The sequence below is a fragment of the Diabrotica virgifera genome, chromosome 2, assembly GCF_917563875.1.
Source record: "Diabrotica virgifera virgifera chromosome 2, PGI_DIABVI_V3a".
Taxonomy (NCBI): Eukaryota; Metazoa; Arthropoda; class Insecta; order Coleoptera; family Chrysomelidae; genus Diabrotica; species Diabrotica virgifera.
In genome coordinates this window covers 87,892,301-87,917,280 of record NC_065444.1, presented here as the reverse complement: position 1 = coordinate 87,917,280, position 24,980 = coordinate 87,892,301, and the positions used below count along the sequence as shown (strand labels likewise).

Below are 24,980 nucleotides of genomic sequence, written 5' to 3'. Positions count from 1 at the left end.
GGCCACCAAAGCAAAAACTTCAGCCTGGAACACCGTTGTATGTTGACCTAGGCTGTAAGATTTATTATAGTTACATGTTTGCCCAAAGACTCCTGATCCAGTACCATGGGCAGTTTTAGATCCATCAGTGAACCATATTAAGTCTCCATTAATGTTTGGGACTTTTTGTTCTCTAGATGGTATAATTGTGTTAATCTTCTCAGTGAAGATTAGTTCTGGTGTCATCATATCTAAGTTCATCATAAAGATGTATTCCTCAAGTATAGTCCCAGTAATGTATGTGTGGCTATTCAATACATAATTCGGCCTCCAAGTATTGTTTGCTTTGAGCCTCAGGATGGTCATAAAGGCTACCGCCGAAATATACAATTCCAGCGGAGGGAGACCTGTGATAGCCTCTAATGAAGCCGTTCCTGTACTATTCAAGGCTCCTGTTATATTTAGAAGCGCTTGTCTTTGTAGGGTGGTGAGAGTGGTCACACAAGATTGCAAAGCCGTCTTTCTCCACCAGAGTACTGACCCATAAGTAACTGTCGGTCGTATCACTGATGTGTACAACCAACATATCACCTTTGGTTTCAATCCCCAGGTTTTACCTACAACTCGTCTGCAGTTCCAGAAGAGTCGCTTAGCCCTATTGGTTATATTGGTAATATGAGTATTCCAATTGAGTTTCGAATCCAGGGTTACCCCTAGATACTTAACCTCATTGGTTCTTTCCAGTACCTCTCCAAATAATTTCAGCTCACTCAGTCCAGTAAGCTTCCTCTTATTTGTAAAGGCTACCAGTTTAGTTTTAGAAGGGTTCATGGAGAGGTTCTCTTTCAGACACCAGTTCTCTATGTAGTGAAGGGCATATCGCATCTGATACGCAACAGTGCTGGGAAATTTTCCCCTAGTTACTATCACGATATCATCTGCGAAACCCTGGACCCAGATTCCTTGGGCGCTTAGCCCATGAATCAGATCATCGACAACTATGTTCCATAATGACGGTGACAATACACCGCCTTGAGGGCATCCCTTAGTTGCCCTCAGATTTATGGTATCTTCATGCGTATCTGTGGATATTATTCTGCTCTGAAGCATCTGAATAATCCACTTGCATGTTGTGTTGTTGATTTTCTTCCTCACCAGTGCGCTTTGTATAGACTCGATTGAGGTATTATCAAATGCACCTTCTATATCTAAAAATGCAGCAAGGGCGACTTCTTTCTGATGCAGACTCCTTTCGAGTTCCGACACTAGATTGTGCAGGGCGGCTTCACCTGATTTCCCTGCCTGATACGCCCATTGCCGTTGGTGCAGATACCCCATTTCTTTTTATATGGGATTTTTTTTTAAATGCGCTAAAATTGTTAAGTAAATACAATTAGTATAAAACAAAATAAACATTTGGAAATTGTGTTTTCACCAAATTTTGAAAAATGTGAAAACATTGAAATATCCACATCCGTAAACCGCCTGTCTGTCGGTCTGCAATATCTCCAGGGGCGGAATACTTTGTGGTGGATAAAGGGGTGGGGTGAATATAAAAATTACAAGGGGTTTTTTGTGACGTTCGTCCTTGTAATTTTTGTATTCACTCCTTTCCACCACCCCTTTGACCCCTACACAGCGTTCCGCCCCTGGAGATTTTGCTTAGTTATGTCATGATCTACTTATTCCCAAATTTTTGTGCATTATCTCGAACACAAACGTAACAAAAAACCTTAGAATTTTTATATTTACCCCCGCCCTCTAACCCTTTATCCCACACGCAGTGTTTTGCCCCTGAAGATTTTGCATAGTTATGTCATGATCACGAACGTCACAAAGAAACCTTAGAATTTTTATATTTACCCCTGCCTACCACCCCTTTGTCTCCCACTCAGCAGTCCACCCCTGGAGATTTTGCTTAGTTAAGTCATGATCTACTTATTCCCAAATTTTGGTGCACTACCTTGATCACGAAAGTCACAAAAACCCGTATAATTGTTATATTCACCTCCGCCCACCACCCCTTTGTCCCCCACGCAGCCTTCAGCCCCTGGAGATTTTGCTTAGTTCCATCATGATCTACTTATTCCCAAATTTTGATTCACTATCTCGATCATGAGCGTCACAAAAAAAAATAAAAACCGCGATTTTGACCCCTTATAACTGACCTCATCCCCTACTCTGGTGTCCGCCCCTGGAGATTTTGCATAGATAAGTCATGATCTACTTATTACCAAATCTTGGTGCACTACCTCGATCACAAACGTCACAAGAAACCCCTTATAATTGTTATATTCACCCCTGCTCACAACCCCTTTGTCCCCCACCCAGCTATCTGCCCCTAGAGATTTTGCTTAGTAACGTCATGATCTACTTATTCCCAAATTTTTGTGCACTACCTCGATCACAAACGTCACCAAAAAAGTTAGAATGCTATATATACCTACCCCCGCCTGCCATCTCTTTGTCCCCTCGCAGCGTTCTGCCCCTGGAGATTTTGCTTAATTACGTCATGACCTACTTATTCCCAAATGTTGGTGCACTATCTTTATCATGACTTTGACCCCTTATAACTACCCTCGTCCCCCACTCTGGTTTCCACCCGTAGGTGAAAGTCATGTACACAACTTCAACTATCTCCGTATAGTTTGTCCATATTACTTATCATGAGCAAAATCCGCTCCCAGTTCTTGGACTATAAGTGTATCTACTTCGCAATTTTAACGCATTTTAAAAAAATTCCGAGTAGGCAGATACAAAGATAAAATAATAATCCGAGTAGAGTGTCATCACAATAGAAAATATATACGAGTCCAAAGGGTTAAAAGCTCTCCTGTAAAAAGAGTTATAAGGTTTTCCTACTAAGCCATGCATATGAGGTGTATGTCTGTTCATGCATCACCTTTTATAATGTTTGCCGCAGTTACAGACGAAACTTCAGGGAAAAACAATTTCAGACCACTGCCTATAATCCCTAATATGACATACAGTTACTTATTTAATTTGTTATCATTTCATCAGCAGTATTAAGTTTTTGTGCAACTTGTGATAAAATTATAGTATTAAAAACATTTTGCAGGCCAGAAACAACAGCTAGGAGACAACTTCCAACAATTTGAATGAAAATATTATGATGGATGCCAACAATGGAGCTGGAGATACTAATGATGGTTCCATAGATAAAACCAAATTAATTATTAATTACATACCACCATATGCCACTGAAGGTGAACTGTCCCAAATATTTTCAACTATTGGAAAACCGGAAGATGTTAAAATTATGAAAGATTTTAAGACTGGTTTTAGTTTGGGATTTGGTTTTGTTAAATATGCCACTGAAGAAGAAGCAGCAAAAGCAATTAAAACTCTAAATGGATATACTATGATGTAATTATATTTCTATCATTTTTATCATATAAATTTCTGTGTACCTAAATACTTATTCACAAACATTACTTTTACATCAAGAGTAAAAATATATTCAAATTAAGAGCATAGGCAAAAAATTTGCTTGCAATGCTTTTTAAATGCATTCATTTTTTTTTAATCCTGAAAAAACTATTTTTGAATTTTTGAAAAATTTAAATGCAGATTGAAAAATTACATTATTACTGAGTGCTGAAAATCCCATAAAATAAACAAAAGGTTTCTTTTGAATAAGATACCTATTTGAAATTGAAAATTAAACTCAATTTTCTCTTTTTTTTTCACCCCTCTAATTTATTCAAATAAATATTATAGACGTTTTCAGGGACTTTTAGCCCTCGGTAATAATGGAATTTTTTATTCTGCAATTAAATTTTTCTAAAAAAAAAATTATTTCGAAAAAAATTAATTAATTAAAAAACTAATTCTCAGGATTCGAAAAAAATTAATGCACTTAAAAAGAATTGCAAGCAAATTTGGCGCCTACACACTTAAGGGAAAGTCCGTGGCTGGCTGTATAACATAGTTATAAAACTGATATGGAAGTAAAAACTTGAATTTGTATGATGGTATAAAATTTATTAAATCTTTTAAAAAGTCATCCAAAATAAAAAACATCAGAACGTTTTCGGTCTAATCAGGTCATCATTAGTGGCATTAAGACTTCAATATTACATGGTTTTTTATTAAAAGTTAAATTTGTAAAGTGACACTAGGTCTATGTTAACAAATTATGGTCTGTGTCAGTCAAACTGATAAGTACTACTTTTGTTTGTTCAAGCAGGGAAGCTGTATTGCTCTGTTAAATTTAAATTTTAATCAAAAACCATGTAATATTGATGTCTTAATTACAACTAGTGAGCTAAATATCAATTACTACACAGAATGTCACTGATGATGATCTGATTAGATCGAAAACATTCTGATGTTTTTTATTCCAATTGGATGACTTTTTCACTTTTAATAAATTTTATACCATGATACAAATCGAAGCTTTTACTTCTATGTAAGTTTTAAAAACTCTACAAGCTCTTCCCATTTATGCATGTTTGAAACTGGTAGTTGTGTTGATTTTTGTACTCTTAATATACAAAATTTTCCACCTTACAGGAATTTAAATCAGACACAACTTTGGTATTTCTTCCAATTGACTTATTGTACATCCTCATTTTATTCATGATACCCATTCCAGAATTCTGGAGCCTTGTATCAGCTTGAGCAGGCCCAGTGAGTTAGTACCAAATGTTTTTGGAGTCAATTGGTGGTCTCCAAAAAGTGTTTGCCACTTGAGATCTAGTTCCTCACAGTCATGCAAGATATGGTACTATGCTACAGTCTATATTGTACAGCCACATTGTATGCAGGTGTCCCTTGACTGACGCATCCAATAGGGATGTCTTTCTGTTCTGAACTAATTAGTGCCTATTTCCGAAGTACTTCATCCCTTTTAGGAAACTATCTCATAGCAACAGTAAGCTTTCTTACTGTGCTGGAGTTTCTCATGCAGAACTCTTGAGTCCAGTTACTGAGGCCTTTGATGCTCCTGAAGGATGCCTTTATAAATATGTAATATACCTTTAAATAACCAGGTCACAATGCTTTGTAAGAGACCTTGTCGATCAAAATACTAGAATTTTTCGACTTTTAAATAACCATTCTTAATGTCTAAGTTTTGATTCTCTATGATTGAATTGAATTGAATAGTCAAATCTGCTTTCTCCCCCATGCCTCCCATAGCCTTACCACATCCACAGTCCATTTGTTGGTGTACTTGTTAGCACAGTTCACCCACAAGGTCTTTACTCTGAACAATATTTTATTGAACTGTAGTGGTTTCTGACTTCCAATACAAGCCTCATCCAGTGCTCGATCCTATTTTTTGACGATGTTTGCTAGAGTCTATCTAGTTGGGTATTAAGATCTATGTATGAACCATAGGTCATAGTATTCTAATTCTAAGTATATCTCGAGGTCCCATTTTACTCTTCTTGAATACATCTGACGTCGCTATTGACATTCTATACGCAAACATATGTAAAATTCTGCTCATACTTTCATATATTGTTGTGAAAATCTAATTGTAAACGTAATATTTACTGTCTTAAAACAATGTAGTGTAGTATTACACTGACCTAACATATTTTAATCTATTAGGGACAAGAGGTTAAAAGTCGCCTACTCACGCCCACCAGGAAAAGGCACGAAAGATTCAAATCTTTACATTACAAATATTCCAAAAAATATTACTACTGAACAAGAATTAGATAACATATTTAGTAAATTTGGCCAAATTGTACAAAGAACACTGGTAAAAGATAAAATTACTGGAAAAGCAAGAGGAATTGCTTTTGTAAGGTTAGTATTATAGTAGTAGCTGCTCTAGCAATAGATAAGCTATTCTTTTCCATGCATAAGGTTTTTTCTTTTTGTTCAAATATTGTATTTTGTTATTCTTTTTTTTTCCTTAAATACAACATCTTCATTGGACGATGTTAAATCACTGTCAATTGTTAGTCATTGAACTCTATTAACCCACTCTCACAACATTTAAGAGTGGAAGAGAGGAGACGAATGATAAGATTGCATTGGGGAGTACTACATCAACAGACAGAAATTTGTGCACTTGTCAAGGCAAAGTTTGTGCACAATGGGATTTTTCTCAGAGGACCAAAAAACTTGCAAGTGGGTTTATCTTTGCAATCTCACAAATAGGCGAAGCAATAAAGCGCTAAAATCGGCATTACCTCCGAAAAAAAAAAACGACAAGACGGATCTTAATAATTCTTTTTGCATTCGATTCGTGAATGCGCCAGGAAACTTTGTGTCCCCTAGCCATGAGATGATATTGAGAAACTGCATACAAAAAATGCATTCTTAAAGTGCATCTCAAACAGACAATAAAAAAAATTCAGAACTCGTCAATTATTATCGGCGGACATTAGTTCAATTTTGTTACTTGTGGCCTTTTCGGGTAGCTGAAAATAAATATGACGTTGGACGTGATCTCTGGAGTACCTGATGACCAGGGTATCTACTGTTTACCTCGTCTTGTGGAGTTTTCGGCAAATTCATTAAAAAATTAGTCAAAAATCATTACTTAGAGGTTTTTGGGGCTCTGAAAACGAACATGAAGTGATCTCCGGAGTACCTGGGCTCGCTGACAAAGAAGATGACATTGAAAATTATCTCCAGAGTACCTGGTGCCTAGGATACCTACTTTTTACGTCAACTTCTGGAATGTTCGTTATACAATCAGTTAAACCTCTAAACTTGGAAGTTATTGGATTCACCAAAGTAAATTTCTGAATGTTAATGGTCTTCAAGGTATGTAATATAAATTGCAGTTGGTTTGACTGCGAATTCTTTGATTTTGTATTATAAATTTTTTTTATTATATTATCAATTTACAACGTTCTCTGTCTTCCGATACCCGTTCGCCATTCCTCTCTGTCCGCACACTTATCTACTTGCAGACCTCCATGGCTTTGTTTATTCCTGCATGCCAACTTTTCCTCGGTCTACCTCTTCTTCTTCTACCTTGTAGTTTCGGGTTTTGTACTTGTTTTGGGATTCTGTCTTCATGCATTCTTTGTACGTGACCAAACCATCGTAGTTGTATTTCGTTGATTTCGTCATTTATTGTGACCTTCATTATTTCTCGTATCCGTTCATTGGTGACATGTTCTCTTCTTGATCTTCCTGCAGTTCTTCTCCAGAAATCCATTTCGGTGACCACTAACATTCGTTTTGATTTTTCCTTCATAGGCCATACTTCGCAGCTGTATGTTATAATGCTTTTCGCTACGGCGTTATAGACCTTTTTCTTGTTTTGGTTGTTTATCTGCTTGTCCCAGAGTAGTGAGTTTAGGAGCGTAATTGCTTTCCTGCCCTGAGTATTTCGTTCTTTAATGGTTCCGTCCAGTGTTCCATCTTTTGCTCCAGTATATAGTGTATGGTCATTTAGTGGGAGTCCCATGTTCTTGCATTTCCGTTTCCAATTTTTAAGAGCTTGTTCCAGATATATTTGAAAAACATTAAAAAGTGTTGTAGAGATTCAGCATCCTTGTTTGAGCCCTTTATTTGTCAGAAATCCTTCGGTGAGTTTGTTTCCTTGTGTAATTCTCGTGGTTGTGTTGTTATAAAATTTTTTATTATTTTTATGATTTCTATATTTATATTTTTATATTCTCCATTGCCTCCCATAACTTTACCAAAAGTAAACGCTCTTGGTTAAACGCTGTTTTTTACTAAAACCGCTGTTTTATTATAAAAATACCTTAATAAAAATACAGTTAAATGGATGGATACATAGATGTTTATATTTCATTATTTTCTTCTTCTTCCCTTTCCAATGGATTTATTAGACTATCTGTATTATGTGTGTGTGTGTGTCATCGAATTTCCTGACTGTGGACTTAATCCATTAGCCGAACTTATTTTTGCTCTACAGATATTTATCTCACATATTACTATTACAATAAGATTTTGTATTTTAAAGATATACCTAGATTCTATAACAATAAATGGATAATTTAATCTTTAGCTACAATCATACAATATTTCATTTATATACATATATCTATATCATAAATATATTCTAGTATTATTCAATATTATTCTTTATTATGTTTTTTTTTTATTATTATTTTCTTTTTTTTTTTTTTTTTTTTTATTTTTTTTTTTTTATTTTTATATATATTTTTTTTCTTTCTTTTTTTTTCTTTCTTTTTTTTTTCTTTTTTTTTTATTATTATTTTTGTTTGTTTTTTTTTTAATTGTATTATAAGGAATGTCAACAAGGAGTACTTCTGCTCAGGGGTCTTTCAGAGCAATGCACACACACAAGACTAGACCACGGAAAGGTAGGTAGACAAATGGGATAAACACAGGTATTATAGTTTACAATTTTAATTTTATACTAAGTATGTGTTTAATTAGGATCTCATATACACGTTCGTCTAAACTAGATAATATTGTTATTAGATTAAAAGGTCTTGTAATATTGGTTTCTCTATATACTTGATTCATGAAATGATTTATTTCGATTATCTTTAGTCTACAGTTTAGTATCATGTGTTCTGCAGATCCTAACTCACCACACTCACAAAGATTACTATCACTAAGACCTATTTTTAATTTGTGTTCTGGAATTAGACAGTGTCCAAATCTAAGTCTGCATATATATGAAACAACGATTTTTTCGCCGTGATAATGATTAAACCAGGATTTAGCTGGAATATTTAATTGTATGTTTTTATAGAATAGCCCTTTTGTTGAGTTGTTATACCATTGTTGCCAGGTTTTGGTTTTATTGCTAGTAATATTAGCGTAAATATCATTTAATGTTAATTTATATTCACTTTCAATTTCTTGTTCGGTAGCCTTCTTAGCTAAAGTATCTACTATTTCATTGTGTTTAAGATTAGAGTGGGCTTTTACCCAACAAAATGATATTTGTTTGCCCTTATCCTTAAGTGCGATATATGCCTTAATAATATCAATATATATGTAGTTTGATATGTCCTTCAAACTTTCCAGTTTAAGTAAAGCACTTTTGCTGTCTGTAAGGATTAGGAATTTCTCTTCATTATTGTTTATACTGCTTATATACTGCAATGCTCTCAGTATTGCAATAAGTTCTGCTGAAAATGTTGTAAAATTTTCATTAAGTCGTATACCCTCTTTATACCTTGTCCTAGGGTCCCACACGGCAGCGGCCACCCTCGAATTCATTTTTGAGGCATCGGTATAAATTTGGTAATGTCCCGGAAATAAAGTTTCTATATCCACATTAAACATGGCATTCCTTAAGTACACTGGAAATTTCGAGTAATCTCTCATGTAGGTTGGTTGTATGTTTGGTATATTGTTTAGATTTATCTGAAACATAGATGGCAGAGTTGATGTATGTAGTTTATTTTTAAATTGTCTTAATCTATTGTAACTTTCAGCAAGTAGTAATGTTGTCTTTTTCCTCCAGTATTCTGTGGTTAGGTCATTTATACAAAGTTTGTGGCAGTTGTTACATATTATGCTTTCTTTAGTTATCATTTTAGTTATAAATTTTTCACACAGAATTTTCCTTCTTAACCATAACGGTGGTTCATTACATTCTACGCTTAGGTTTGATATTGGAGTACTCATCAAAGCTCCTATACATAATCTGAGACATTTATTTGAAAGGATGTCTATTTTTTGAAGATGGGTTTTGGCGGCTTGATTGTAAAAGTAACATCCGTAATCTAATATTGACCTTATATATGACCTATACATTAGTAATGCTATGTTGGGATCTGCTCCCCAGGTTGTATAGTTTACTGCTCGTAACGCATTGTACCCTTTGTCAGCTCTTGCTACGATATACTCAATATGATCTTTCCAAATCATTTTCCTATCCAGTATAATACCCAAATATTTAACTTTAGGTTGAACTTTAAACGAGACATTTTGCAACTCCACTACTTCTGGAATGTTTCGTTTTCGGGAGAATATACAAGCTTGTGTTTTTTTTGTTGATATGTTTAATGCTATTTGATCTAGGTCTTCTTGTAGATGTTTAAATACTGTATTTATTTTTCTACTGCCTTGTTCTATTTCCAATTGGTCTACATATATGCATATATCATCTGCGAATTGTAATATTTTACCTTGTTTGCTAGTAATTATGCTTTGACCTATATGCGCTGTATAAATAGTGTATAATATTGGACTTAAGATGCTCCCTTGGGGTAACCCGATGTTTGAAACTCTGGGTCCTATTAGTTTGTTATTGATTTGAAGATAAAGAGTTCTATTGGTGTAAAGTTGATGAAGTTTCCAGCAGAGTGTATCTGGCAGTCCTATTTCCTTCATTTTGTGGTATAGAAGTTGTAGGTTCACATTGTCATATGCGTTTTCTATGTCTATGAATGTAGCAAATACCGACTTGTTGGCGGAAAATGAGTTATATATATCCAGTATTAAGTGCGTTAAATTTTCCATCGTAGAACATGATTTTCTAAAGCCGAATTGTGTTGCAGGTATTTTAGAATTTTTTTCTAACCATAATTCTAGTCTACATTTAATCATTCTTTCCATTGTTTTTAACACACATGATGATAGTGAAATGCCTCTATACGAATCCGGACAGTTTGGTGATTTGTGTGGCTTAAGAATTGGAACTATGATGTACTCTTTCCATGCACGTGGTATATCCATACTCATCCAGATATTGTTTATTACGTTTAGTAGTTGAACTTTCTTATGTATGGGTAAATTATACAACATACTATAGTGTATACCATCTAATCCTGGAGCTGAATTATTATGTCTTTTTAGGCAGTTCTTTATTTCTTCCAGACTAAATGCTTCAGTGAGAAACATGTTGTCTTCGTTTGCTTCGTCATTGTCATGTCTATTATCCGTTGGGTTCCTGTGATTAATTTCTCCTTCTATAACCCAAGGTCTAGCAATTTTATTAAAAAATATATCTGTCCACTCATTTTCAACTATCGGATTATTACAATCTGTATTAGTACAATTTACTCCTGCACAATTTTTACATGCAACGGAGTATTTAAGGCTATGTTTCCTACACCCACATGATTTTCCTCAGTGCGTCTTGTAACTACAGAATATCAAATTCATTATACTGGGCGGACCAGGCAAATGTTGGGTGAAGGCATATACAGTAGGAAGTAGTATTAGCCACATACTGTGCCTTGGTGTTAAAATGGCCAATGTCAATTGTTTGCGTTTTGTTTTGTTAATATTAAATTTTAAATTAAGCTGTAAAGTTACGGATATATTTTAAGCGGGAGATCGTATTTTTTACTTTCTCTATTCTCTCCTTCTTTTCATACCCAGTGGTACCATCGATTTTAAAAAGATTCTACCAACAGAATTTGAAGCGTATAAAAAATGTGTTATTTTTTAAAGATATGAAATGAAACTCTATGACGTAGAGGTTGCTCAGAAGATCGTTTTCGATATTAAATACGTTCTTAGCGAGCATAAAAACCCCCAAGTATCAAGTTTTGACTAATTATTTATTAAAATTATCGAAAACTCCAGGAGACGAGGTAAACAGTAGGTACCCTGGGCACCAGTTACTTCGGAGATCACTGTCGATGTCATATTCGTAGTCAGCGACTCAAAAAACCCCCGAGTAATGATTTTTGACTAAGTTTTAATGAATTTGCCGAAAGCTCCAGTAGACGAGGTAAACAGTAGGTACCCTGGGCACCAGGTACTCCGGAGATCACTTACGACGTTAAAGAGCGTTCAAGTATTACGTAACGCGATTTTTGAAGATTTTTGACCTCCCTCCCCCCTACGTAACACACTGTAACGGTCCCTTACATTCTTTTTCAGCTACCCCAAAAACCCCTCAGTAACAAAATTGAACTCATTTCCGCCGATAATTAACGAGTTCTGAATTTTTTTATTGTCTGTTTGAGATGCATTTTTTGTATGCAGTTTTTCAATATTATCTCATGGCTAGGGGTCAAAAAGTTTCCTGACACATTCACGAATCGAATGCAAAAATAATTATTAAGATCCGTCTTGTCGTTTTTTTTTTAAGTGCAAACTTCTTTAGGGACGTTGTGCGATTTTTGGATAGGGGAAAAAGCATTGAATTCGCGACTGTCATCGCTTATGCTATATATCATTTGTATGTATACAGGGTAGCGATAAAGTATGGAAACACGGTAATTTCTCGGAAACCGCTAGAACGATTTTTATAGATTTTGGTGGGTAAGGGTCTTCTAATGAGGCTGATATTACAGTATTAATTACATTGTTGTCAAATCTTCCGGTTTTCTGGAAATTTAATGAACTTTCTTATTTTAAATGAAACACCCTGTATATTTTTTGCGTTTTGAAGTCCTTAGGAAATACTGATTATTTTTCATGTTATATTCCCTATACCTAAATGCTATAGTTACGAAGTTATTGCTACATTTATTAAAAAAAAAATTTAAACAAATTATAAAAAATTAATTTTTTCGGCCCGGGTAGACATTATTTTAGCATCGTTGGATCATTTGAAACAGAAAAGGGCTGTTGTCATTTTCCTCTAAAGTTTATCGTTTCCGAGTTGGAAATTCGAAAAATGACGATTTTCTAGGTTAAAAATCACAAGTAAAAAATATTATTTTTGAAACTATAAAGTGCCTAAATTCAAGGTCAAAGCGTATTGTATCGGCTAGCGATAAGTGATTTGGCCTTGTTTCATTTTAAAATAATATCATTTTTTAGTTGTTAATGTAACCCGATCGCCCTTCCTCTCATATGCGCTTCATTAACAATTAAAAAAATAATGTTTAGAATAAAACGTGCCAAAAGTTCTTATAGGGAGCTGATAGAAGAAGGTTTGGGCTTGAATTTAGGTACTTCGTAATTTTAAAAATGATTTTTTTACTTGTGTTTTTAAACCTTAAAAATCGTCATTTTTCGATTTTTTCAGTTTTAAATTGTTTATAACTCGGAAACGATTAACTTTAGAGGAAAATGACAAAAGACCTTTTTTGTTCCCAATGATCCAAAGAACCTAAAATAATATCTGCTCGGGCCGAAAAAAATTGATTTTTATAATTTGTTTAAAAATTTTTTTATAATAAATGTAGCAATAACTCCGAAGTTATGGCATTTAGGTATAGGGAATATACCATGAAAAATAATTAGTATTTCTTAGGGACTTCAAAACCCAAAAAACATACAGGGTGTTCCATTTAAAATAAGAAAGTTCATTAGATTTCCAGAAAAGCGGAAGATTTGACAACAATGTAATTACCACTGTAATATCGGCCTCATTAGAAAACCCTTACCTACCAAAATCTATAAAAATCGTTCAAGCGGTTTCCAAGAAATTACCGTGTTTCCATACTTTATCGCTACCCCGTATATAAATTGTATAGAAGTATTTAAATTTAAAATAAATGTAAAACTTATTTTTGGATGGAGAAAAAGGATTTATTTCGCGACCGTCATCTCTTCGACGAAATAAACTTTGTACGTATATTTATTGAAGTGAAAACTTCTTTAGGGACGTTGTGCATTTTTTGGATGGAAAACTGTATTAAATTGGCGACTATCATCGCGACCGTCATCGCTTCGAAGAAATAAATTTTTGAAGTAAAAACTTCTTGAGGAACGTTGTGCACTTTTTGGATGGGGAAAAAGTCTTAAATTAGCGACCGTCATCGCATCGGCGAAATAAATTTTTGAAGTAAAAACTTCTTTTGGGGACGTTGTGCACTTTTTAGATGGGGAAAAGTATTGAATTAGCGACCGTCATCGCATCGGCGAAATAAATTTTTGAAGTAAAAACTTCTTTTGGGGACGTTGTGCACTTTTTAGATGGGGAAAAGTATTGAATTAGCGATCGTCATCGCTTCGGCGAAATAAATGTTTGAAGTGAAAACTTCTTTAGGGGCGTTGTACACTTTTTGGATGGGGACAAATTATTAAATAGCGACCGTCATCACTTCGACGAAATCAATTTTTGAAGTGAAAACTTCTTTAGGGACGTTGTGCACTTTTTGGATGGCAAAAAGTAATAAATTAGCGACCGTCATCTCTTCGACGAAATAAATATTTGAAGGGAAAACTTCTTTAGGAACGTTGTGCACTTTTTGGATGGAAAAGGTATTAAATTAGCGACCGGCATCGCTTCGATGAAATTTATTTTTGAAGTAAAAACTTTTTGAGGGACGTTGTGCACTTTTTGGGATGGGGAAAAATTATTAAATTACCGACCGTCATCGCTTCGACGAAAAAAATTTATGAAGTGAAAACTTCTTGAGGAACTTTGTGCACTTTTTGGATGGGGAAAAAGTATTAGATTAGCGACCGTCATCGCTTCGACGAAATAAATTTTTGAAGTGAAAACTTCTTTAGGGACGTTGTGCACTTTTTGGATGGAAAAGGTATTAAATTAGCGACCGGCATCGCTTCGATGAAATTGATTTTTGAAGTAAAAACTTCTTGAGGGACGTTGTGCACTTTTTGGATGGGGAAAAATTATTAAATTACCGACCGTCATCGCTTCGACGAAATAAATTTTTGAAGTGAAAACTTTTTTAGGGACGTTGTGCACTTTTTGGATGGGGAAAAAGTATTAGATTAGCGACCTTCATCGCTTCGACGAAATAAATTTTTGAAGTCAAAAATTTCTTTAGGGGCGTTCTGCACTTTTTTGATGGCAAAAGTATTAAATTAGCGACCATCATCGCCTCGACGAAATAATATTTGAAGTGAAAACTTCTTGAGGGACGTGCACTTCTTGGATGGGGAAAAAGTATTAAATTAGCGACCGTCATCGCTTCGAGTAAATAAATTTTTGAATTAAAAATTTCTTTAGGGACGTTGTGCACTTTTTGAATGGGGAAAAAGTATTAAATTAGCGACCGTCATCGCGACCATCATCGCTTCGACGAAATAAATATTTGAAGTGAAAACTTCTTGAGGGACGTTGTGCACTTTTTGGATGGGGAAAAAGTATTAAATTCGCGACCGTCATCGCCTCGACGAAATAAATTTTTTAATTGAAAATTTCTTTAGGGACGTTTTGCACTTTTTGGATGGGAAAAACTATTAAATTAGCGACCGTCGACGCGACCATCATCGCTTCGTCGAAATAAATATTTGAAGTGAAAACTTCTTGAGGGACGTTGTGCACTTTTTGGATGGGGAAAAAGTATTGAATTTGCGATCGTCATCACTTCGCTGAAATAAATTTTGTACGTATATAAATTACGTGTATGGATACATAAATAGCATAGGGCATAGGCATCGTGTATATGATATAGGTATAGCACTTATTTTTGGATGAGAAAAACCATTGAGCTCGTAATTTATTTACTATAAGTTTTCACTTCTGTCGGGACTCCAACGAGTGCCTTTTTCAGATTTTCAATTTTTTTTTTTTCGGAGGTTTAGTGCTTTATTGGCTTTATTGCCTCGCCTAAAAATGCAGGCAAAGCGGCAATGACCTTCTATTGTCAATAACTTGCTGGCGACTAATCGTGGTGTCATTATTTTGAACCATTCAGTAGGCTGTCTTCGACGCAATGAAAAACGCAAGTTCTCCGCCACCAAAGAAGTTTTTAAAGTTCTATTTGGTATATTTAACTAAATTAATTTTTTTGACATGAAGGACCCTTATTTATAGAGTTTTTTCATAAGTTTCATATTATTGCAAACCTGTATAATGAAACTTTGAACAGGCTCCATCAAAGAATGGAATAAAAATGTCCAGGGAAGCTCCCATGTGGTGTAATTCTTCCGCATGACACTTCTCGGCCTCATGTTGCCGAACTAGTAAAAGAGAATCTACAACAAGAGATATTAGAGCATCCATCCTATGGCCCCGATTTATCGTTTTGACATTTTCACGTCTTTGGGCAACTGAAAAAAGCGTTAAAAGGCCATCGTTTTCAGTCAGATGAAGAAGTACAAAATGCTGTAAATTCATTCTTTAAGCGACAGCCACTAGAATTGTTTTGTATTTTGTAAAATATGCTGTAAATTTTGTAAAAAAACTTTGAGCTGCTGCCACTTATCCTTGGAACGTTATCATTAGAAGTATCTTAAAAAAAGACAAAAAGTAGATTATAATTAACTAATTTAGAAAATCACTTACCTTTTTGTGCATAATGCATTTCAGTTTAGTTATTTACCAAACTATACCCTGTTTTCAAACTTTAAAAGAGAAGTAAACTCAAAAGACAAATTCACACATAATAATGTAACTAGAAAAATCACCAAATACATCTTCTTTTTTGGTTGATCATGTCACCCTTCGACGATAATCCATAAATATTATTTTATACTATACTGAAGTTCACATTCAGATGGCAGCGTTACAGAGATACGCCTGTGCTTTCTATATGACAGAAATAATAACTACAATTTTGTCAAAGTTTTTAATCGTACGTTATGGGCCGGCTCCTATAAAACAATTATAATTTGGGAAGTATTTATGAATGTAAAATAGAAAAAACCTACACTTTTGTGAACTTTTTTTTTAGTTTGGCCCTGCTGATTATAAAAAAAGTAGCAAAATTTACAATGGCAGTATGTGACTTTCACTATTCGCTCCGAGCGTTAACAAAGTGTCAAGCAACATCGACCGACCTGCTCATGGTGGCGGTTGCTTGAATCTTTGTAAGTACGCTTTACTGTATGTTTAAATGGGACATTTAAAAAAATGCCATATCACGTTATTTGTTGTGTTGTTCACTGTAAAAATACATGGAAATCTAGTGATGTGAAATACTTTTATTTTCCTCGTTCCCAAAAGAAAATTAGATTAAAGAATAAAATTAATTAACGTTGTTATAAGGATGAAGTGAGGTTAACTTTTTCTATATACAAAAAGGACGTGGCAATATACACATGACAAAATCATATTATTATAAGTTTTGTACATATTACATACACTTTTTAGCTCTGATAAATCCGAATTGACTCAAAAAAGTACGGATACGGTATGTCCTATGTAACCTCACTATCGCAAATTATGTCAATAAATCTTTATTAACGACAAAATATATTTTTGTTGACCTATAAATGACATTATAAAATAATAACTAATGAATGCTAACAATTTGTATTCGTTTATTATCACTATAAAAATAAAAATAAAAGATGCTTTTTATGGACAGCTCCAAGATCTACTGGACACTACAATAGCCGGTAGTAAAACAATAATTCTCGGCGACTTAAACGCCAGAGTCGGCAACATACCTGTGGCTGGAGTTACACAAAAATTTAACGAAGAAACGCTTAACGACAACGGAGAAAGACTCCTAGAACTTTGTTTATTGAATAACCTCCGAATTAACAACACATACTTTGACCATCCAATACAGCATAAGATCACCTGATCAGATACAAGAGGACGTAACTCTATGATTGACTACATTATAACAAACAGACAAATACACCCCAGGGATATAATAGATGTGCGCACTCTATCGTCCGCCAATGTAGGATCCGACCATGGCCTGGTACTAGGGAAAATAAATATAGAAATCCACACACAACGCAAGCGAAATACAAAAGTCGAAGAAAAGTTAAACATAGAAAGCTTAGAAGACGAAGGGACACAAAACTTGTATAGAAACAGGCTAACAGGAAAGCTAAACAGGCATAACCTAGAGACTAAAAAGGATATAGAAGAAACCTGGAAAATTATTAGAAAAAGTATCCTACAAGCAGCAGAAGAAGCTTTAGGTAAAAGAAAAGTCACCAGAAATAAACGGGAATACAAAACTCCATGGTACGACGAAAGGGTGAAAGCACTAGCAAATCAAAAGAAACAAGCTTTCCTAACATACAAAAGAGTGAAGACACCGGAGGCACGAGACGACTACGTGACAATCAGGAATAGAGTAAACCAAGAAATAGATAACATCAAAAAAGAACACTGGGAGAAATTTACCAAAGATATGGAATACGACCTCTATGGATCCCAGAAAAAGGTGTGGAAAATGATAAGGAGACAAAAAACAGAAATGAATGAATTTGTACGGATAAATAACATAACGGAGACACAATGGACTGAGCATTTCATGAAATTATATGGAGAAGGAGAAGAAGAGAACAGAGAAATAAACATTAATGAGACCCACGATAGAGTACTAATATCAGAAGAAGAGCTACAAGAACGAATAAAAAAATTAAAAAATAGAAAAGCACCTGGTCCTGATAAGATAAATAATGAACTGCTAAAATATGGAGGAGGAACACTGCTCAAATGGCTCCTAAAATTATTTGTCGATATAATATTTATCGGAGTAGTACCAGCGGAATGGAAGGAAAGTCTCCTGCTACCGATACTCAAAAAGGGAGACTCGAAAAATCCTGAAAATTATAGAGGCATTAGTCTGATGAACAGCACATTAAAATTGTTGACGGCAGTCATAAAAGATAAAATCGAGGAAAAATCGAACATGGCAGATGAACCACAAGGCTTTCGGAAGAACCGCAGCACAATAGATGCAATTTTTATTATCAGGCAAATAGTAGAAAAGTATTGAATATGGAAAACCAGCATACATGTGCTTTGTAGACAGAGTCAGTGCGAAATGATATCTTAAATTTATTACAAGCTGAACAAATAGACCACCAGATAATAAGGTTAATTAATGAAATTAACAAGAACAACAAGACCAGAGTTATAATGTCAACAGGAGAAACAGAGCGCATAGAACTGAAAGGAGGAATGCGCCAAGGAGACTCGCTCAGTCCATTGTTATTCAATATGGTGATGAATCAAATAATTCACGAAGTAAGAAAACGACATGGATACCACATGGGAGCGCATAAAATCACGATACTATGCTATGCCGATGATGCAGTACTAATTGCTCATAACGAGGATGGCCTACAAAGGCAGCTCCACACTTTCAATATCACAGCAAATAAACTTAATATGAGAATATCAGTAGAAAAAACTAAATGTATAGTGATAAGTAAAGAGCCGCGTAGATGCAAGTTAGAAATAGACGGCAAAATTGTAGAGCAAGTAATGAAATTCAATTACCTAGGAGTAGAGATCACCAGTGACAGGAATATAAGAACAGAGACCACAACAAAAGCGGCAAGAGTAAGTGGTTGCCTCCGAGAAACCATATGGAGAAACAAATACCTGACCACGGAAAGCAAAATAAAAGTATACAAGACAACAGTAAGACCTATCCTAACATATGCAGCGGAGACAAGGACCGATACAAGAAAGACGAAACAACAAATCAACAATATCGAAATGAAAGTATTAATATCAATAGCGGGCATATCATTAAGAGACAGACAAAGCAACAGAAGTATACGAGAACGATGCAAAATTCAAAATATTTTAACAGGTGGATAAAAACAAGAAAGAAAAACTGGAACGAACATGTAAACCGAATGGAACCAGATAGATTAGCGAACATCTGTAAAAACAACAAGCCGTATAGCAGAAGACCCGTTGGAAGGCCGCCGAAAAGGTGGAAAGACAATGTACAGTCAACAACAACTGAAACAGAATAAGAGGCAGACAAACAGGAGTAATCCTAGTCGCGCGAAGAAGAAGAAGAAGAAGAAAATAAAATATTCAAGTTTAACAAAATAATCCCATAAGAGTCAATACTAAAACGTCCTTACAAAACTGACAGCGTGTCACATGACTGTAAATTTCTGTAAATAGAGAGGAGACGCACGGAGCCAATAATACGGTGCTAAAGTGTTATAAAAACAACTGTTTTTAGAAGCAAATCATTTCATGATTATAGGTAATAACCAAAAAGTAAATATGGGTTATGCACAAATATATAGTAAATAAAACTTGCAACACAAAAAATCTTCATATTATGTCTGAGTTAGGCAATCAATTAGAAAATAAAGAGCTTTATTCAAATGTACAGTGTAATTCACTATATTTTCACCCCCCTGTAAACTGCTTTATTTACAGAATTAGAAAAAAATGTAAAATACAAAAGTTATTCGATTTTTAAAATATGATTTTTTGACATATATAACATACTAGTGACGTCATCACTCTGGGCGTGATGAGGCAATCGACTATTTTTGAAGTGAAAACTTCTTTAGGGACGTTGTGCGGTTTTTGGATAGGGGAAAAAGCATTGAAGTCGCGACCGGACGTTGTGCGGTTTTTGGATAGGGGAAAAAGCATTGAAGTCGCGACCGGACGTTGTGCGATTTTTGGATAGGGGAAAAAGCATCGAAGGCGCGATCGTCATCACTTATGCTATATATTATGTGTATGTATATATAAATTGTGTAGAGGTATTTAAATTTAAAATAAATGTAAAATCTATTTTAGGATGAGGAAAAAGGATTGATTTCGCGACCATCATCGCGACCGTCATCGCTTCGGCGAAATGAATGTTGTACATATATAGGTATATTATGTGTATGTATATATAAATTGTGTGTATGTATATATAAATTGTATAGAAGTATTTAAATTTAAAATAAATGTAAAAACTATTTTAGGATGGGGAAAAAGGATTTATTTCGCGACCTTCATCGCGACCGTCATCTCTTCGGCGAAATAAATTTTGTACGTATATTATATGTGTATGTATACATAAATTGTATAGAAGTATTTAAATTTAAAATAAATGTAAAACCTATTTTTTAATGGGGAAAACGGATTGATTTAGCGACCGTCATCGCTTCGACGAAATAAATTTTGTACGTATATATTATAATGTATGTCTAATAATAGTAATATTATTGAAGTGAAAACTTCTTTAGGGACGTTGTGAACTTTTTAGATGGGGAAAAGTATTGAATTAGCGACCGTCATCGCTTCGGCGAAATAAATTTTTGAAGTGAAAAGTTCTTTAGGGACGTTGTGCACTTTTTGGATGGGGAAAAAGTATTAAATTAGCCACTGTCATTGCTTCGACGAAATAAATTTGTGAAGTGAAAACTTCTTTAGAAACCTTGTGCTCTTTTTAGATGGGAAAAAAGAGTTGAATTAGCGACCGCCATCGCTTCGGCGAAATAAATTTTTGAAGTGAAAACTTCTGTAGAAACGTTGTGCCCTTTTTAAATGGCCAAAAAGTATTGAAATAGCGGCCGTCATCCCGACCGTCATTGCTTCGACGAAATTAATTTTTGAAGTGAAAACTTCTTTACGGGCGTTGTGCACTTTTTAGTTTGGGAAAAAGTATTGAATTAGCGACCGTCATTGCTTCGACGAAATAAATTTTTGAAGTGAACACATCTTTAAAGGACATTGTGCACTTTTTAGATGGGGAAAAATATTGAATTAGCGACCGTCATCGCTTCGGCGAAATAAATTTTTGAAGTGAAAAGTTCTTTAAGGACGTTGTGCACTTTTTAGATGGGGAAAAGTATTAAATTAGCGACCGTCATTGCTTCGACGAAATAAATTTGTGAAGCAAAAACTTCTTTAGGGACGTTTTGCCCTTTTTAGATTGAGAAAAAGTATTGAATTAGCGACCGTCATTGCTTCGACGAAAATAAATCTTTGAAGTGAAAACTAGTTTAGGGAGGTGGTGCTCTTTTTAGATGGGGAAAAAGTATTGAATTAGCGTCCGTCATGGCTTCGGCAAAATAATTTTTTTAAGTGAAAACTTTAGGGACTTTGTGCCCTTTTTAGATGGAGAAAAGTATTGAATAGCGACAGTCATCGCGACCGTCATTGCTTCGACGAAATAAATTGTTGAAGCGAAACTTTTTTAGGGACGTTATACACTTTTTAGATGGGGAAAAGTGTTGAATTAGCGAGCGTCATCGCTTCGGCGAAATAAATTTTTGAAATGAAAATTTCTTGAGGAACGTTGTGCACTTTTTGGATGGGGAAGAAGTGTTAAATTAGCGACTGTCATCGCTTCGGCGAAATAAATTTTTGAAGTGAAAACTTCTTTAAGGACGTTATACACTTTTAGGTAGGGAAAAATTATTAAATTAGTGACCGTCATTGCTTCCACAAAATAAATTTTTTCAGTGAAATTTTCTTTAGGGACGTTGTGCACTTTTTAGATGAGTGCACTTCTTTAAATTTCGTACGTATATAAATTATGTGTATGTACATGATACTAAAAATAACCAGATAGTATCTTCCCGTAGCCCAAATACGTCCGAGTTCGCGCATGATGACGTAACGGGAGACCAATTTGAATTTGAATTCTTGTTAAAGTTAAATGGGATTTCTATGCATTGTCATGAAATTATTCATTTAGCAAAATAATATTAAACTACTTTTTTGTGTTATTTGTTTATAAAAGACATCTCACTTTTACAAAGATAAAATATAAAATACGGTATAAAATATGGTACGGACACGTCCAGAGGATGGATAACTCAAGACTCCCTAAAATGATTATGCAATGGGTACCACCAAACCGCAGAAAGAGAGGAAGACCCAAGAAATCTTGGAGAGAGGGAGTAACGAAGGCGATGAGCGCAAGAGATCTTAGAGAGGGCCAATGGGATGATAGAGTGTCATGGAAATTAGGCATCGGACAACGTCGCAAGACGTTTTAAAACCGATTTATATATATATATATATATATATATATATATATATATATATATATATATATATATATATATATATATATATATATATATATATATATATATATATATAAAATACACTTATCTTACAACCGCGAACGATTCAAACTAATCGGACGTTACGAACCATTATGAACGTGCCGGTTGCGTCACGACTCCCCTCCCTTCAGGGTGCGCAATATATTATCTTCTTATTTATAGTATCATGTGTATGTATACATAAGTAGCATAGAACGTACGAAACGCGTATATATTATAGGTATAGCACTTCCTTTTGGATGGGGAAAAAGTATTGAGCTCGTAATTTATATACTATAAGAAGTTTTCACTTCTGTCGGCACTCCCATGAGTGCTTTATTTTTTTTTAATCAGAATAGGGGTCGTGTGCTAGCTCAATTGAAAGGTAATTCAATTATCTATTCAGTAATACAAACATTAAGATAATTATTTATACAGGGTGTCCAAAAATTTTTTTGAATTAAATTAATTGACACAAAAAGAAGAATGTATGTAATTTATTTAATTTAAAATACATTTTACTGCTGTTAGAAAACAGAAATATAAGTTTATTTCACAAATAAACATTGATTTTTGCTTAAATTCAATGTTCAAACTGCCAAGAGGCGGATGGGTGGCAGCTTGAACATTGAATTTAAGTGAAAAGTAATGTTTATTTGTTCAATAAACAGTTATTTCTGTTTTCTGACAGCAGTAGAATGTATTTTGAATTAAATAAATTACATGCATTCTTCTTTTTGTGTCAATTAATTCAATTAAAAAAAAATTGGACACCCTGTATAAATAATTATCTTAATGTTAATATTACTGAATAGAGAATTGAATTACCTTTCAAATGAGCTAGCACTCGACCCCTATTCCCATTTAAAAAAAATAGTCAATTACGTCATCACGCTCAAATGGATGACGTCATTAGTACGATATATATGTCAAAAAATCATATTTTAAAAATCGAATAACTTTTGTATTTTACATTTTTTTCTAATTCTGTAAATAAAGCAGTTTACAGGGGGTTCAAAATATAGTGAATAACTCTCTACATTTTATTATTTTGTAGGTTCTTGAAGAGAAGTCGAAAAAGTATTATCATTGAATGTGATGATATTATAACATGGAGACGTAATTACCTAACTTGTATAAAACAGTGCAAAAGTAAAGGTAAACCCATTTATTACTTTGACGAAACATGGGTAAATGAAGGTCACATCAAAGATAAAGTATGGGTAGACACTGACATAAAAAACCGTAGACAGGCATTTATTGAAGGGTTGTCTACTGGTTTGAAAAACCCGTCGGGGAAAGGAAAACGCCTCGTAGTTATTTATACATATCTAGAGTTAGGTTTTGTTAATGGAGGACTTTTACTTTTTAAAGGAAGAAATGTAGAAGATTGCCATGAAGAAATGAATGCATCTGTTTTTGAAAATTGGTTTGGTAATACACATCCTTCAACAATTACCAAAAAACGATCTCATTGTAATGGATAGTGCCTCATATCACAGTCGAAAAATAGAGAAAAATCTGACAACAGCATTATAAAAGAGAAATATTATGCAATAATGCTGTTACAAATAAAAATTATTCCTTTTTATTTTGAGATGGTTAGCTCAGAACTTTTACATCTGATACGTTTAAATAAAGATAAGTATAATATGTATTTAACTGATAAGATGGCTAAAAGAAATTGCCAAATTGTGCTGCGGTTGCCTCCGATATCATTGCCAGTTGAATCCCATTGTGAAAATTTGGGGGAAAATGAAGTAGCATTCAAAAACACAAAAGATTTAAATTGCAAAAAATAAAGAAACTTCTACAAACAAGCTCTCGAAATAAAATTACAATACATTGGCAAAATTGTATTAATCACATCCTCAAAGTAGAAGAAGAAAGGTGCTAACTAAATGGCATCGAGTATAGTGTAATAGAACCATTAATACTTCCAATTAGCAATGCTGGCAGTAATACAAGTTCCTCAGAAGATGAATAAACTGTATCTACAGTGTAATTTTAATGTGATTATAATTTATTTGAATTTGTATTTTAAAAAAATTAAAAATATATAATTAAAATGTCTATGTCTTAATACCGGATTAAATTCTGCATGAATTTGTACGTTTTCTTCTTCTTCTTTTCTTTTTTCCTTATGCCTATTATGGCGTCGGATGATTTGTACATCAAACAGTTAAAATAAAGATTAGAAATTTTCAAGACAATAAAGTGAGACAAAATGGAAGATGTAGTAAATACTGACTTTGTAAAAAGATTTTACATTAAACTTTTTTCAAGTAACCTTTTTGCAAAGATACAGTTCTATCTGTTTCAATTAAATGCCATTCATTTAAATGAAATTAAGTTTTTTATTTGTGAAGTCCGATACTGATTACTGAATTACCGTCAAAGACCGACATGATCAACCAAAAAAGAAGTTGAATCTGGTAATTGTTCTAGTGACATTACGGGGAGTGAATCTGTCTTTTAAGTTTACTCCTAATGGTAGGGAGCAAAGTATGCTA

General features: G+C 34.2%; 1 protein-coding gene across 2 annotated transcripts in view; it reads left to right on the top strand.

Annotated features, from left to right (window-relative positions):
• Window positions 1-24,980, top strand: part of LOC126879548 (sex-lethal homolog) — a 49,127-nt gene that overhangs the window by 4,868 nt on the left and 19,279 nt on the right. Inside the window, exons 2-4 of one of the 2 annotated variants that reach the window (XM_050642699.1) lie at window positions 3,059-3,366; window positions 5,560-5,760; window positions 23,525-24,488. In XM_050642699.1, the coding sequence (XP_050498656.1) occupies window positions 3,110-3,366; window positions 5,560-5,760; window positions 23,525-23,954 (888 nt within the window). In that variant the 5' untranslated portion in view covers window positions 3,059-3,109 and the 3' untranslated portion in view covers window positions 23,955-24,488. Of the gene's footprint in view, window positions 1-3,058; window positions 3,367-5,559; window positions 5,761-23,524; window positions 24,489-24,980 lie in introns of those variants that run through there. The other variant, XM_050642698.1, reaches the window with a different exon arrangement.